This window comes from Mustela putorius, unplaced genomic scaffold (genome assembly GCF_011764305.1).
Source record: "Mustela putorius furo isolate JIRA1106 unplaced genomic scaffold, ASM1176430v1.1 tig00000228_pilon_pilon_pilon, whole genome shotgun sequence".
Classification (NCBI taxonomy): domain Eukaryota; kingdom Metazoa; phylum Chordata; class Mammalia; order Carnivora; family Mustelidae; genus Mustela; species Mustela putorius.
In genome coordinates, this window is record NW_025421322.1 from 178729 (window position 1) to 194041 (window position 15313).

At 39.5% G+C, this 15313-nt stretch overlaps 1 protein-coding gene and 1 non-coding gene across 7 annotated transcripts in view; both read left to right on the plus strand.

Annotated features, from left to right (window-relative positions):
* Nucleotides 1-10420, plus strand: part of ESRP1 (epithelial splicing regulatory protein 1) — a 56533-nt gene extending 46113 nt beyond the window's left edge. For 3 of the 6 annotated variants that reach the window (XM_004768554.3, XM_004768553.3, XM_004768550.3), the window contains 2 exons: nucleotides 4362-4471; nucleotides 8952-10420. In XM_004768554.3, the coding sequence (XP_004768611.1) occupies nucleotides 4362-4436 (75 nt within the window). In that variant the 3' untranslated portion in view covers nucleotides 4437-4471; nucleotides 8952-10420. The remainder of the gene's footprint in view (nucleotides 1-4361; nucleotides 4472-8951) is intronic. The other 3 variants (XM_004768551.3, XM_004768555.3, XM_004768552.3) reach the window with 1 other exon arrangement.
* A 3530-nt stretch (nucleotides 10421-13950) lies between these two features.
* Nucleotides 13951-14136, plus strand: LOC123391494. Its single transcript, XR_006606212.1, has one exon. It is a non-coding gene; the product is annotated as a U2 spliceosomal RNA (small nuclear RNA).
* The last annotated feature ends 1177 nt before the right edge of the window (nucleotides 14137-15313 follow it).

The window sequence follows — 15313 nt, forward strand, 5'->3', positions numbered from 1 at the left end:
GTCAGTAGCTTGAAGAAGAAAAATACACAGTGCCCTTATTACTTAAGTTGATTTTCTTGAAAAATGCAGCAGCCAGGAAAGAAGCAGAGTCTCAGAACCTGTCGTGTGTACCTGTGCTGAAAGATTTGCTTACAGAGGCCAAAAGAACCCGAGGCAAAGTCAGAGGGACTAGTTATGTGAGTGCTCACTTCAGACTCACCCCTTTGACAAGATGAGCGCTTTTCCGTGCTGTTGTAATTGTCTCAACATAATCTGTTGGTGCTCTTTTTTGAAAATTGGGCTACTTTGGGAAAGCTCTTTAGAGCACACAGCATTGTGGGTCTTTCACGTAGAATAGGCTTGGCTATTGAGTAGTTTTCCTCAAATTCTTGATGAACAAGAAAAGAAAAAGTTCTTAAACATGAAGTTGAGTATTTAAAAAAGTGAGGCCTCTCTGCCTAACCTGGGAAAAAACAAAGGAGACTCAAGGAATCTTTAGAGGCTAACTTATTAAAATGAGCTGTAGGATAATTTGCTTTTTATGAAATAATCTGCTATAATTATTGTAAAATGAACATTCAGTCTTACTGGATTTTTCTACCACTGCTGATGTCCATCAGATGTCTTCTGACTCAAGCTGAAAAATGACAAATTTCTTGATACGAGCTCTTTAGCAGGAAGCAAAGTCTCCTCAATGACATCACATCTGAGCAACCTTTCCTTCCACAAATGACATAATTACCTAGAACCCAAATTCCTTTCCTGTGTTGTCTAAAAATCAATATCCTGAAGCTGCTTAATTGCATCAATAGCAAAAATTATCTTTCTTCTTGGAGCTGAGCTTTGCTTGATTCTCCAGAGTTGAAAAGCGTTTATAGACATAATTGTCAAATCTTAAAATAGGCCTTGAACATTTACGGTACAGTGTTGTACAGGTTGTGCCTGCAGAGGCTGTTTCGCTCTTAGAATGGGTTTATGAGCTTGGCATCCATGAATCATGGAGGATTGTGGAGCTCAGCTAAAATAATCTCGGTGGAGATACCACAAACCCACCAAGTTACTCTAATGGTCTTAAGGGCTTTTAACATAGAGTATTTTCTGACAAATGAAGAAAATCTAAGGAAGGTTGGACAGAGTTGTTTTTTGTTGCTGCCTGGTTTAATATATACTTACTAGAGGTAAGATACTTTTCAGAAATCAGTGAGTCATCCCCCATTATCTATGGGAGAAACATTTTTTTTTAAACTTTATTTTCTTTTTCAGTGTTCCAAGATTCATTGTTTATGTACCATACCCAGTGCTCCATGCAACATATGCCCACCTTAATACCTACCACCAGGCTCACCCAACCCCCCCCCCCCCCCCCACCGTCATCCTCCCCTCCAAAACCCTCAGTTTGTTTCTCAGAGTCCACAGTCTTTCATGTGTCATCTCCCCCTTATGGGAGAAACAGTCTGAGACCCCCAGTGGATGCCTGAAATTGCAGATAGTATCAAACCCTATATATGCTTTTTTTTCTTATTCCTGCGTGCCTGTGTTAATTTATAAGTTAGGCACAGTGAGAGATTATCAACAATAATAAAGTACAACTGTAATGAAAGACATATAAATGTGGTCATTCTCTCCCTAAGTATCTTACTGTATTATACTCACCCTTGTTGTGATGAGATGGTGTGAGAAGACAAAATGCCTGTGTGGTGAGAGGAAGTGAGGGGAAAGATTTAAGGGTGGCGATGTTGCATTAGGACCCTCTGCTTCCTGTGGAGGATAACTGAAACTCCTGGTAAGGGGGACTATTGGAGATGCTTTGCTTCTTTCGTAAGCCATTATACTACCTATTGGGAGCTCTTGCAGGGCTAAACAAAGTTATTTTCTAAACTTCATAGTGAGATTCATGAGGTTATGAAAGGAATAGAGACTTTCAGTGAAAGCTATTGAAGAAATTATTTAATGTGACCAAGATAAACATTTTTTTAATTTTTCTCCCAATGTTCCCCAGTTCTAGAAAGCTACAAGCAAAGTGTCAGGTTTTAGGGGTCACCTGAATTAGTTTAATTTTTTGTTTTGACTAATCAACTTTACACCTTCACACTGAATAGAATTAACTGGTCATATACATAGAAACTGGATATGACATGAAGCAAAATTGCTCTTTTGTTTTTCCTTTAAGATTTTATTTGAGAGAGAGAGACAGAGAACACAAGCAGAGGGAGCTGCAGACAGGAGAAGCAGGCTCCCCATTAAGAAGCCTGACGCAGGACTTGATCCCAGGACCCTGGGATCATGACCTGAGCCAAAGTCAAACACTCATCCGACTGAGCCACTTAGGCGTCCCAAGCAAATTTGCTCTTATTATGAAGAGTTCTATGGCTGACTTTTGTAGGTATTTATTCTACCAGTAACAAATAAAAGCATTTATTTTTAGATTGATAGCTAAAAGATTGACCTGCTTTAGAGTTGAGATCAAAGAAGTTTGTAGTAGTTTATTTTCTGTTAGCTTCTTGGGAATCATTAAAGGTTAGAGTTACCTGATATAATCAGAAGTAAGAAGATTGTGCAAATTACTTCATCTCAAGGCATTTGACCTTCACTGCTGAAGTACTTGACGTGTATGAATTAGATCAATGAATTGGGATTATGTAGGAACCTGGGGCACTTGGCTGGCTCAGTCGGGAGACCATGCAACTCTTGATCTCAGAGTGTGAGTTCAAGCCTCATGTTGGGCCTAAAGCTTATACTTAAAGATTACATAGGAACCTCACTTACCCAATTTTGAGTATATCAGATTATTCCAGTGTCTTCAGTAATTTTAGCTTTAAGGCAGTTACATGCATGCATCCGAAATTTTTTGTATCACTCTTTCATAAAGGCTCATGTTTTCTGGCTTTGAGAGTCCATATCATCTTTTTCCCCGCGACCCCATACTCCATTATTTTGATAATAAGCCACTCACAGCATTTCAGATTGTTTAAGTATAGCTTTACCATAAGACAAAATCAGTGAAGGATGATTAAAAACTGTAAATTCTGTGTTTGTCTTTATTTATGGTGTATTTCTTGCTATTTTTTATTTAATGGGAGGTTTTCATTTATTTTTCTGATTATCTATGATTATTATATGGTTATGTAATATAGTCATGTAATTAAGCAAATATGTGGTAATAATTGGTTGGGCGAAGGAAATTGCTTGGTAGTTTCTGATTCTGCCTTTAAAAAATGTCGAGGTAATAATGGCCTGTGTCATTTTCTATAAACATTATATTTAAATATAATTTTTAGATGTATGTTTCTCCTACCATTAGTAAAACTCCTTGTACTTTTAAATTTTTCTATACTTTATATTTGGAGAGGGGGTGTGAAGCCGAAAGGGCAAGGATTATAAAAAGGGAAGAATTCTTGTGGCTAAAAGACAATGCAGGAAATGTTTTCTGCTATCAAATCTTTAATTTGTAGGGGTACTTGGCTGGCTTAGTTGGAAGATCATGTGACTCTTGATCTTGGGGTCATGAGTTTGAGTCCCACATAGGGTGCAGAGATTAAAAAATATACATAAGAAAAATTCAGTAATTTTACAAAGTTAAAGTGCCTGGGTTGGGCCTATTTTGATGAATGAGATTAATAGAATGAGAACTGATTATATGAAGACAAGCTACCATGAAAATATTTGGTCAGAAGAATGTCCTTCTGGTTGTGAAAATAAACCCATATCTATATTTTAGTTGATGGGCCTCTTATTCTGGACTCTCTGGTATTCTTACATAATTCCTTTAACTGTATTTGCTCTGTGCTTTACCCTTTACTATTAAAGGCTTTGCAGTTTCCATAGTGCTAGTTTTTGTTTCCTCTAAAAATACTGGCTTTAATCAGTATCTCTTTGGGCCTCTCATGGCTGATATTTTTACTTGTCCTCCTGAAGAATTAGGCTGATGTTCCAAATAACAGCTAATATTTAAAGTTCACAGAGTTGTTTGCAGATGCTGGGCTTATTGTACAGTACCTTGCAAATAGTTGATACTCAATTCCTTTGTATCTAGTCGCGCCTGTGGTATCATGGATACTGTACCGTTAGCAAGATCTGAAAGGTTTGGTGTTGACTGTGTCACAGTATTCTTTTCTTCTCCCTGTGTTCAATTAAACTTCCTTCCTAAGGAAGGAAGGAAGTTTCCTAAAAAGGAAGTTTTATGGTATTTAGACATACTAAATAAGATGTAGCGACTTGGGATTTGTGGTTATGTATGTGGCTTATACCAAGAGTTTTAACTTGTTTCCTCTGGTCTAAATAGAGTGTAATACTGTTGGTAGATCTAGTCAGTTGAAATACTAATAATCCATAGTGGCAGTTTGTCCATCTTTTGATCCTGTTTGTTCTAACTTGCATTTTAGTATGCAGCCGATGATGGACTTGTACACACAAATGACCAGGCCAGGACTCTACCCAAAGAATGGGTTTGTATTTAAGGGCCCCAGCAGTTAGACCATCCTCAGAAAAGAAGGTAAGGCACTACAGTGTGAAAGCTTAATCATAAAGGGCCCAAACAAATAGAGATCAAGAATTCGAAAGCGTTTCTTATGAGTTGGGTGAGAGATTTCCCCTTTTCTTCGGTGTGATGTAGGAGGGTCAGAAATCCTGGAAGAAATGGGAGACTGGAATTCAGTGTGTCATTCAAAAAGACAGTATCTAAGCAACATTTATGGATAATAGTTGTATGTTATTTTGAGCTAAGGGAAAACTTTTCTATTTGGGAATCCATTTGCTGTATTTCGTGTGGAATGCAGGTTGGGTGTGCTTTTTTTTGGTTTTGCTTTAACTGCAGTAAAAGTCACATAACAAAATTCATTGCTTTTAAGTCTATAATTCAGTGTATTCACAACATGCGCAACCATCTCTATCTAGTTCCAAAACCTCTTAATAACGCCAAAAGGAAACCTCATGCCTTTTAAGCAGTATCTCCTTATTTTGCTTCCCAAATGACCCTGGCAACCAGTATGCTTCCTCTCTGCATACATTTGCCTATACTGGATATTTCATATGAATGGGATCCTACAACATGTGACTCTTTCGTGTCTGGCTGCTTTTCACTTCACTTGTCTTTGAAGTTCATCCTTGACATGGCATGTCTCAGTACTTTGTTCCTGTTTGTGGCTGAACTACCCCATTGTATGCATATACCACATCTATTCATTTCTCTACTGATGTTTGGGTTGTTTCCACCTTCTTGCTATTTAAATAGTGCTGATATGAATATTTATGAGTACCTGTTTTTAATTTCTCTTCGGCATGTTTCTAGGAGTGGAATCACTGAGTCCTATGGTAATTCTGTTGAGTTGGGTATACTTCTTTCAATTTCCTTTTTTTTTTTTAATGGTGGTAACTATGCATAACATAGAATATTTTTAGGTGTACGGTTTAGTGGCATTAAATACATTCACATGATTATGTAACCATTACCACTATCTAGCTTTATCTTCTCCAACTGGATCTCCCCATTTCTCTCTTCCCTCAGGCCCTGGCAACTACCTTTCTACTTCCTATTTCTACTCATTTGACTGTTCTCAGTACCTCATAAATAACACATTATTTGTCTCTCATAATTAGCTTATTTCTGTTAACATAATGTTTTTAAGTTTCATTGTCTACGTCTGGAGGGAAGGAACCCTGATAGTTTTTGAAAATAGTTTTTAATTGATAACCTTTTCTTTTCTTTTTAAGATTTTTATTTATTTATTTGACAGACAGAGAATACAAGTAGGCAGAGAGGCAGGCAGAGAGAGAGGGGGAAGCAGGCTTCCTGCCGAACAGAGAGCCTGATGTGGGACTCGATCCCAGGACCCCTGAGATCATGACCTGAGCCGAAGGCAGAGGCTTAACCCACTGAGCCACCCAGGTGCCCCCGATAACCTTTTCTTAAGGGATATTGACTTTCTTTGTGAGACTGAAGAGAATATATTTTGGGGACATGATCAGGAATTGGTGTGGCTTAATTTCTTCATTATTTTATTATTGAGTTTGCTGAAATTGGTTTTCCTGGCATACCATCTTCAGATTTTGTTACCATTTTTATGGCTGGGGAGCCTATGGCCCGTAAACATATGGATTCTGAATTGGAAAATACGGTTATCAGTAGTATACTGTTGTCCATGAAAAATGACAGTTGGGTTCTTAGTTCTCCTTCTGATTTTAGAAACCTCAGTTTTGGGGTGGAGGTGATGATTCTCTGCCATTTTCTGTGAGGTTTTAAGATCTCTTGGGTATCAAAGAGTATCATGCCCAGATACTTTGCAGTGGGAGGTGGGGTCTTTTCTAGTTTAGTTCACAATGATGGGAGACATTAATTTAATTTTCTGATACTCTTTTTGGTCCATACTTTGTAATTTGAAATGTTCTTTGTTCAACCTCTAAATGCTGTTTATGAACTTAATAAAGATCTATATAGAAAAAGGAACATATTAAATTAGAAATGAAACTTTCTGCTATTACATGAGAAATATCCTAAATTGACTATAGCCATTACTCAGCTTTGATTCTATCTTATGCTTGGAGTCAGGATAGAATAGCAAATCAGTTGCTCTGTCAAAACCCAGATTTTTGCATTTTATTATAATATCAGATTAATACGCTTTTTATATTGAGAATTTTTTAAAAAGTCACGTGGAGTTACTGTGTGAAACACTTGGCCTAAGTTATAAGATATTTAATGATCTCAGCAACCCTGGGAGATGAGGATCACAAAAGTATTATGTGCTCATTTTAGAGAATTTGGAACATATAGACAGGTACAAAGAAGTCTCCAATAATTCCACCCTCCAGAAATAACCACAACGAATGTCTCCTTTCAGCTTCTTTTGTGTATGCCCTCATGCAATTTGGACCTAGTTTCTTTCCCCCTTAACCTTCTATTGTGACTATATATTGTTTTCAACTCCTCTATACTACTAGTCGGATTTACCATCACCAGTCCTCTCTTACACCAGTAGAGGACCTTATGCTGTTTAAGCATTTTATACCTCCAATGCCATGTGAGTCTTCTCACAGCACTGTGAGGCATTGGGGTGGGTGCCCCCACGGCTCCATCTGACAGACAAGGAAAGGAAACCCAGGAAGCTGGGTAATTTTCAGAGTCCTACAGCTTATGACTAGGCTGAACAAAAGAGCCATCACTTCTAGTTTTCGTCTTCATACTCTTTTCCGTTGAGCATGGCAGAGTAAGTACTTGTAGCAGGATGAATGGTGGTCGGAAATACGTGTCCCAATCCCTAGAACTGGTGACTATTACCTTATCTGGCCAAAAATGTAAATTAAGGATTTTGGGAGAAGGAGTTTATCCTGGATTATCTGGGTGGACCCTTACAATAGTTACAAAAGAGGCAGAAGGAGAGGGGGCAGTACAGGCATGGAGGCAGAGACTGGAATGATGCCAGCATAAGCCAAGGAGCACTTGCAGCCATCAGGAGCTGGAAGAGGCCAAGAGTGTTCCCAAGAGCCTCTGGAGAGTATGCATCCTGGATGATAAGTTGATTTCTGACTTGTGGCTGCTAGAATTGTGAGAGAATAAGTTTCTGTTGTTTTTTTGTTTGTTTGTTTTTTTTGTTTGTTTTTTAAAGATTTTATTTATTTGACAGAGATCACAAGTTGGCAGAGAGGCAGGCAGAGAGAGGAGGAAGCAGAGAGCCCGGTGTGGGGCTCAATCCCAGGCCTTGGGATCATGATCTGAGCCAAAGGCAGAGGCTTTAACCCACTGAGCCACCTAGGCACCCCAAGTTTCTGTTGTTTTAAGCCACCAAATTGTAAATTTTTTTTATATAGTTGTAATTTTTTTTCAAATTGTAATTTTTTTTTTAAAGATTTTATTTACTTATTTGTCAGAGAGAGAGCACAAGCAGAGGGAAAGGCAGATAGAGAAGCAAGCTCCATACTGAGCAAAGAGCCCAATGCAGGACTTGATCCCAGGAACGTGAAACCATGACCTGAGCCAAAAGTAGATATTTAACCAACTGAGCCACCCAGGCATCCCATAGTAATTTTTTAAGTTTTATTTATTTATTTAAGAGCGAGTGAGAAAAGACTCCTGGGAGCATGAGCAGGGGAAGTGGGAGGCATCCTGTAGTAATTTTTTTGAAGTTTTATTTATATAAGAGAGAGTGAACGTGCTTTGCGTAGGGGAAGCAGGAGAGGGAGAATCTCAAGCAGACTTACCACTGAGCATGGAGCCCAAGTGTGGTGTATAAGTGAAATTAAGTGAAATAGCATAGTAGAACCAATCTGTGTTCAAATTTTGGACTAGTTTAAATAGCTTTAAATAGGACAAATTTACTAGTTTAATAGCTCTATGCCTCAATTTCCCCATCTGTATAATGGGGATAACATGGTAATCTTACAGGATGGTTGTGTGGATAAATGAATCAATCCACATCAAGGTTGTTCATCAGCTAGTCACTGACATGTAGGGTTCATGTTTCCTATAATGTCATGCCTCATAGCTTCTTACTTGGATATTTTTGCTTCACCTTATTTGAAATTTCTTACATTAGAATTTAATTTTTAAAAATTGTCTTCATGGTTTTAACAATGGTATTGAGCCTCTACTATCAGAAGAATGCTGTGGTAACTCAGGAACCCAGACTAAGGAATGTCAGTGTGCTTATTGACATTGTAAAATGGACTCTCCACAAGGGAGCTGAGTGAAGTGTGGAGGTGACAGCATGCACATGATCATGCATGGTAATACACAGGGCAGGGAGTTGTGGAAATGCCAGTTATCACAGAAACTTCATTTGCCAGCATTGTGTTCCCTGAAAACTTGCCATGTAAAAGCCAGCTTTTTTGGTGTAAAATAAAAATTTGGACTACCTTAAGGCTTTTTTAAAATTTAAGACCTTGTGTCATTCAAAATAATTTTTTTTATAGCTGCCAATAATTGAAAAATTTGGAGACTATAATATTTCCTTTCATTGTTTGTTTTTTGTTTTTTTCAGTGTTTAAAAGATGTATGGTGATCCTGAAGCCGTCAGATAATGACAACTTCTAGCAACTTCAGGGGAAGTTTGTCTACGCTCAGGCTGCAGTATTTTCAGCAAACATGATTGGACGGTGGGCTTTTGCCCAATCTTTTGGTAGAATAAAAAAAAACTTGAGCCAGTGAAGCCAAATCCTTATAGCAAGCAGCACGCCTGGCTCCTTGCTGATTGCAAATAGGCATTTAAAATGTGAATTTGAAATCAGGTGACTCCATTACTTCCAGCTAATGTGGCATCGTAGGTGTTTCCTAAGTTTTAAGTCTTGGACAAAAAATACTAGTGTCTACCATCTCCATCAGGAACCGTGTCATGGAAGCTGTTTCTATTTTTCATTCTCTTTCTCCATGTCTTCTGCACAAGCGTGCCCTCTTACTAATTCAAGAATAAGGTCTTGGAATCCTTAAGTCTTACAGTTAAACCACGCAACTGCCTTTTTAAACACCTTGGGATAAATCAGAAGACCTCTGGCACCCACCACCAAACACTCCTAGCTTCAAAGTTTCCTTTTTTTCTCAGCAGGTACCAGTTGTAAATAAGAATGAACTAGGGGCCAAAATGCGAAACCAAAAATGAAGCAGCTATCTGTAGTTAGTAATTTCTAGTTTAAACTGTAACTGAACATTGTGGCTTCATATGTATTATTTTATATTGTACTTTGCCCATTACTGATGGTTTGGACTTTAATAAGAGAAATTCCATAGTTTTTAATATCGTAAAATGAGAATATTTGAACAGTGTATTCTAGAAAGCAATATACTAACTGAAGTGAATGCTTGTATATATTAAGATAGAGCCTTAAAACTTTCTCTCTAATGCCTTAACTGTCAAATAATTAAAACTTTTTAAAAGCCTAGGATTATAGTCAGCATGTTGGACTGAGAGGTAAACACTGAAGCCCACTAGAGCAGGTACTGATGCTGTCAGTGTTTAGCACTGTGTGTTTAGCTGTGTTTATGCTAAAAAGTGCAATATTAGACACTAGCTAGCTAGTACTGCTGCCTTGTGCAACTCCAAAGAGAAAACAGGATTTGATTAAGTGCTCATGTGTCTTTAAGTTACTCCTATTGTCCTTAGTTCGGATGCAATGCCCTGCAGGCTTCTGTGGCTGCTATTTTTATTTCCTTTGCATTATTTTTGATTAACACCTTGAATGGAGAGCCAAACATTCCCTCTTCACCTGACCAGCAATGGCCCTCTAACTGCAATAGGAAAAAAACAAAACAAAACAAAACACAACATTTGGTCTGAAAATTGGTGACAACTGGCACTTAAGATCAGAAGAAGAGTTGTTTATACTTGATGCCTTAAGATGCTGTCAGCCCAAAGCTCTGAGAGACTTTAAGATAGAAAGTAATACTTAACCACGGTACTGGAGTTTTCGTAGAATTGTTACATTTGATAATAAAACCCGCCTGTTTAATCTCAAAGCATGTGTGCTTTTTTTATCCCTGGAAGAGTTAGGGTCATGGTGGGAGAGCATGGGTAAGCCATGTTTTCCCAAAGTGGTAAGGTTTTCCCCCTGGTTGTCATAAGGGTTTGTAAAAGCCACCAAGGATAAGTGCACTCCAGGTACAGGTCAAACAACCCTACCCCTTTTTAAAAATAATGATTGATTGATTTGATTTGGCAACAGGGAAAGGGAGAGGGAGGGAGAAGCAGGCTCCATCCCAGAACCCTGGGATCATAACCTGAGCTGAAGGCAGCTGCTTAACTGATTGAGCCACCCAGGTGCCTCCCAAACAGCCATCCTTTAAAGCATAAATCACTGAAACTTTCGTTCTGAAATGTTTAACTGTGACAGCAGTGAGATCATTTTGTCCTTGTGTTTTATTACTGGTGCTCTATTTGACAATCTAAAAACCTACATAAGCCACAGAAAACTGAGAAAATGGAGCACTCTGTTTCTGAATTCCACACAGTCTTCTATTCCAATTGCTCTTTGCCCATATGGATTTCCACAATATTCTCAAATCTGAATTCTATCTGTTCCTCAGGAGTACAGTCAAGGCTTGGCTGAGTTCTATTTCAGAGCTGTCCTATATTGTCGGGACCCCTTGGCATACATAATCTTGTTACAGAGCTTGAGTATGTCAATTCAGAATTTGGATTATAATATCATGGGTAAGAAGTATACCTGTATTTTCTCTGTACAGCACATTTGCATTCACTCAGCCCTTGTGAAGCATTCATGGGATAGGAAGTTTAATTTACCTGGGAAATTCAGTCCCAGTCCTCAGAGTTATTTACAGAAATGGAGTCCATCCTTTCAGGTTTGTACTTCACCTTAGGGTGTCTGCTGTCATCTGCAAGGAGTTGGCAGAGATCTTCGGCAAGCTGAGATTCTGACCCCCATTCTGTCCCTGGCAGGCTTTCAATATTACCCGGGCTATTCCTTGCTGTAACCAAGAAGTTGCCCGTGCTAAACTTGTTTTTCTATTTACCTCCCTGAGATAGTGCTCATGTAGCTGATCTGGCAGAAAAAAAAAAAACAAAAAACAAAAAACTGGGTGTGGAGTAAAGGAAGGAAAAAATATGAGCACAAAGAGGACCACAATATGTGTAAGACCTTAAGTTCCGTCTCAGGCTTATAGCTGATTGCACAATTTCTCTTCGCCCTACTTTCCCCAGCTATTGGGGACATGAAAGTAGAATGATGAACACTTTGCACCCTTTACGTAGCTTCAACAATGATGAACTCCAGGCCCATCTTGCTTTATATCTCTTTTCATTTTGCCCATTGGATTATTTTGAACCAAATCCTTTGGGTCAAGTCTAAAATGGATCCTCCGGTGCTTGGCTGGCTCAGTCGGAAGAGTGTGGGACACTCCATCTCGGTCGTGAGTTTGAGCCTTGTGTTAGGTGTAGAAATTACTAAATAAAACAAATAAAGAGATCTCCAAGTTTAAAATTAAGCCACTAGGGCGCCTGGGTGGCTCAGTCATTAAGCGTCTGCCTTCAGCTCAGGTCATGATCCCAGGGTGTTGGGATTGAGCCCCACATCAGGCTGCCTGCTCAGCAGGAAGCCTGCTTCTCCCTCTTTCATTCCCCTTGCTTCTGTTCCCTCTCTTGGTGTCTGTCAAATAAATAAAATCTTAAAAAAAAATGAAGCCACTAAAGTAGGTGATGTTCTTGAGAAGAGTAGAAGAATAAAACTAAATTGGTAAGGGTGCTTGGGTGGCACAGTTGGTTAAGCCCCTGCCTTCTGTTGAGGTCATGATCCCAGGGTCCTGGGATTGAGTCCCGAGTAAAAAAAAAATTGAACTATTGGAAATTCTGTTTATGAATGCTTTTAGTTCAAGGTTAAATCTGACTTGTTCATGCTGTAGTCTTATGTGCTAATGCAAGGAAGCACAGAGTAGGCAGGAGATGATCCGAACTTTGAAGACCAGGGACGCCTGGGTGACTCAATTAGCTAAGCATCTGCCTTTCATTCAGGTCATGATTCTGGGACCCTGGAATCAAGTCCTGCATTGGACTTCTTTCTCAGTGGGGAGCTTGCTTCTCCCTCTGCCTGCTGCTCCCCCTGCTTGTGCGCGCTCTCTTTATCACTCTCTGTTTCTAACAAATAAGAAAACTTTGAAAACCAAAGGCCATGATGATGATGATGAAATTCAAGAATAAGTGCACTACGTGGGTGCCTTAGGGAGAAAACTTTTTTCTACACGTTTACTGCTTCCTTTGTGTTGAATGACATAGGAAAAGCCAATACTCCAATGTGTGGGCCTAGGGAAAAAAGGTTCAGAAGCAAACTACTTGACTTGCCCCTATCTTAGATTTATATTTTGTCCTAATTTCATTGTAGTCCAACACAATACCATTAGGTGGAATGTGGAGAGATATGTGGAGCCAAAAACCAAGCTGGAACTCATTATATGGGAAGAATATACCGTGACTGACAACACCACTACCGAGAACGTGTATGTCCAACAGTAATAAGTATTATATTGGTTAAATGAATCTTCACAACAACCTATTATATAGTAGGTACTGCCATTATGACAGACTAGAAAATGGAAGCATCGGTCAAGTAAAACCTCACAGCTTCACAGAAAGTAAAGGGAGGGACCTGGAAAATAAGATTTGGAGACTGGGTGATGTGGTTGATACTCTCCTAGCTGCTCCTTTATCCACTTGGCTCTTTTTCTGAGCACAGCACAAATACTGTTTGTTGTTTACAATGTCACAAAGTAGGGCTTCAGAGTGTTCTTGGGTCTGCCTTTCTACGTTATTGCCAGCATGCCTCTAATTCAGTCCCTTAATTATTGAGTAGCTGCATATTGTTTCTGTTCTAAAAGTGAATGTAGATAAATGGGTAACAAAGCTTCTGGCTACACATTTGAATTTGAGACAATGTTTTATAACCCCAACCTGTATGATGGTAGAATTAAACATCAAAAACACATTTTAAAAAATTTATGTAGGGGCTCCTGTTTGGCTCAGTTAGTGGAGTGTGCAAGTTTGAACTTGCAAGTTCAAACTCCACCCAGAGGAGTTCAAGCCTCTGGGTGCAGAGATTACTTAAATAAATAAACTTAAAAAAAAAAATCAATGTGGGGCCACCTGGGTGGCTCAGTTGGTTGTGTCCAAGTCTTGATTTTGGCTCAGGTCATGATCTCATGGGTCGTGAGATCGAGCCCCGCTGATTGGGCTCTGCACTCAGCGTAGAGTCTGCTTGAGATTCTCTCTCCCTCTCTCTCTCCCTCTCCTCCCTCTCTCTCAAATAACTAAATAAAATCTTTAAAAAATTACCGAGGAGCACCTGGGTGGCTCAGTAGGTTAAACCTCTGCCTTCGTCTCAGGTCATGATCTCAGGGTCCTGGGATCAAGCCCTGCATCGGGCTCTCTGCTTCTCGGGGAGCCTGCTCTCCGTCTCTCTCTGCCTACCTCTCTGGCTACTTGTGATCTCTCTCTGTCAAATAAATAATAAATCTTTTTTAAAAAATTAAAATCAGTGTGAACCGCTTCTCAGCCTTTTGGCTAAGATCAAGCATAGTATCTGTTCCTATCAATTTAATATCTGCTGTCTTTGTCCAAGGACAATGTTAAATGGACTTTCAGAGAAGGCACCTGGAATAGGAGTTTGTTCCCTCCACTCCACACATCAGTCTGGTACTGCAGCACTTCTAAGAACGGTACACCCCCTCTAGGGTGACAGTAGGAAAAAAAAAATCCATGTGAAATTCTCAGCTTGTTCTGCTTCTAGCCTCCCTGGTGAGTCATCTTCCCCATTTGATGTTATTTCTCCCAGTTCCTTCTTCAGCTACCTTTTCCTTCTTTTCAGTCTCTAGACAAACTCATTTCCTTCCACACTCCTCTGCTGGAGCTACAGACTTCTGTACCTAACACTAAAATGGTCATTTCCAACTGGACATATCCCCTGGCAATTCAAATTCAACATGCTTAAAATGGAACTACTCTCTCTATGATCTCTGTGATCTGCTACTCCTTGTGTTCCGTTTACTTCAGGAAGCAGTGCCACAAACCCCTGGGTGCCAAAGTTAAGAAAGTCATTCTTTCACTTCCTCTTTCACATGTTTTTGCCTCAATACTGGACTCTTTATCAAATTCCGCTTTCTTTTGCCAAAATGCTTTTTAAAAACCCTTTTTTAATTACCACAGATCTGATTACATGGTCTTTAAAGATTTTATTTATTTATTTTAGAGAGAGAGAGTGCAAGCTGTGCAGAGTGGGGGGACGATAGGGAGGGATAGAGGGAGAAACAGAAGATTTCAAGCAGACTTGTACTGTTCATGGAACCAGACGCGGGGCTCAATTCCATGACCATGAAATCATGACCTAAATCGAAAGCAAGAGTCAGACACCTAACCGACTGAGCCACCCAGGAGCCCCCAATTATGTTCTTTCTTTTTTTATTTTTTTTTTAAGAATTTATTTATTTATTTGACAGAGTGAGAGACAGCGAGAGAGGGAGCACAGCAGGGAGAGTGGGGAAGGGAGAAGCAGGCTTCCCGCTGAGCAAGGAGCCCAATGTGGGACGCAATCCCAGGACCCTGGGATCACGACCTGAGCCCAAGGCAGACACTCAACAACTGAGCCACCCAGGTGCCCTGTTCTTTTTTAAAAAATGATTTTATTTATTTATTTATTTATTTATTTATTTATTTATTTATTTGACAGCGAGAGACAGCGAGGAGGGGGAGTGGGAGTGGGAGAAGCAGGCTTCCTGCTCAGCTGGCAGCCCAAAGCAGGGCTCGATCCTAGGCTTGACCTGAGCCAAAGGCAGATGCTCAACTGAGCCACCCAGGCACCCTGTATGTTCTTTAAAAAAAAAAGTTATTGAGGTCTGACTGAAATACAA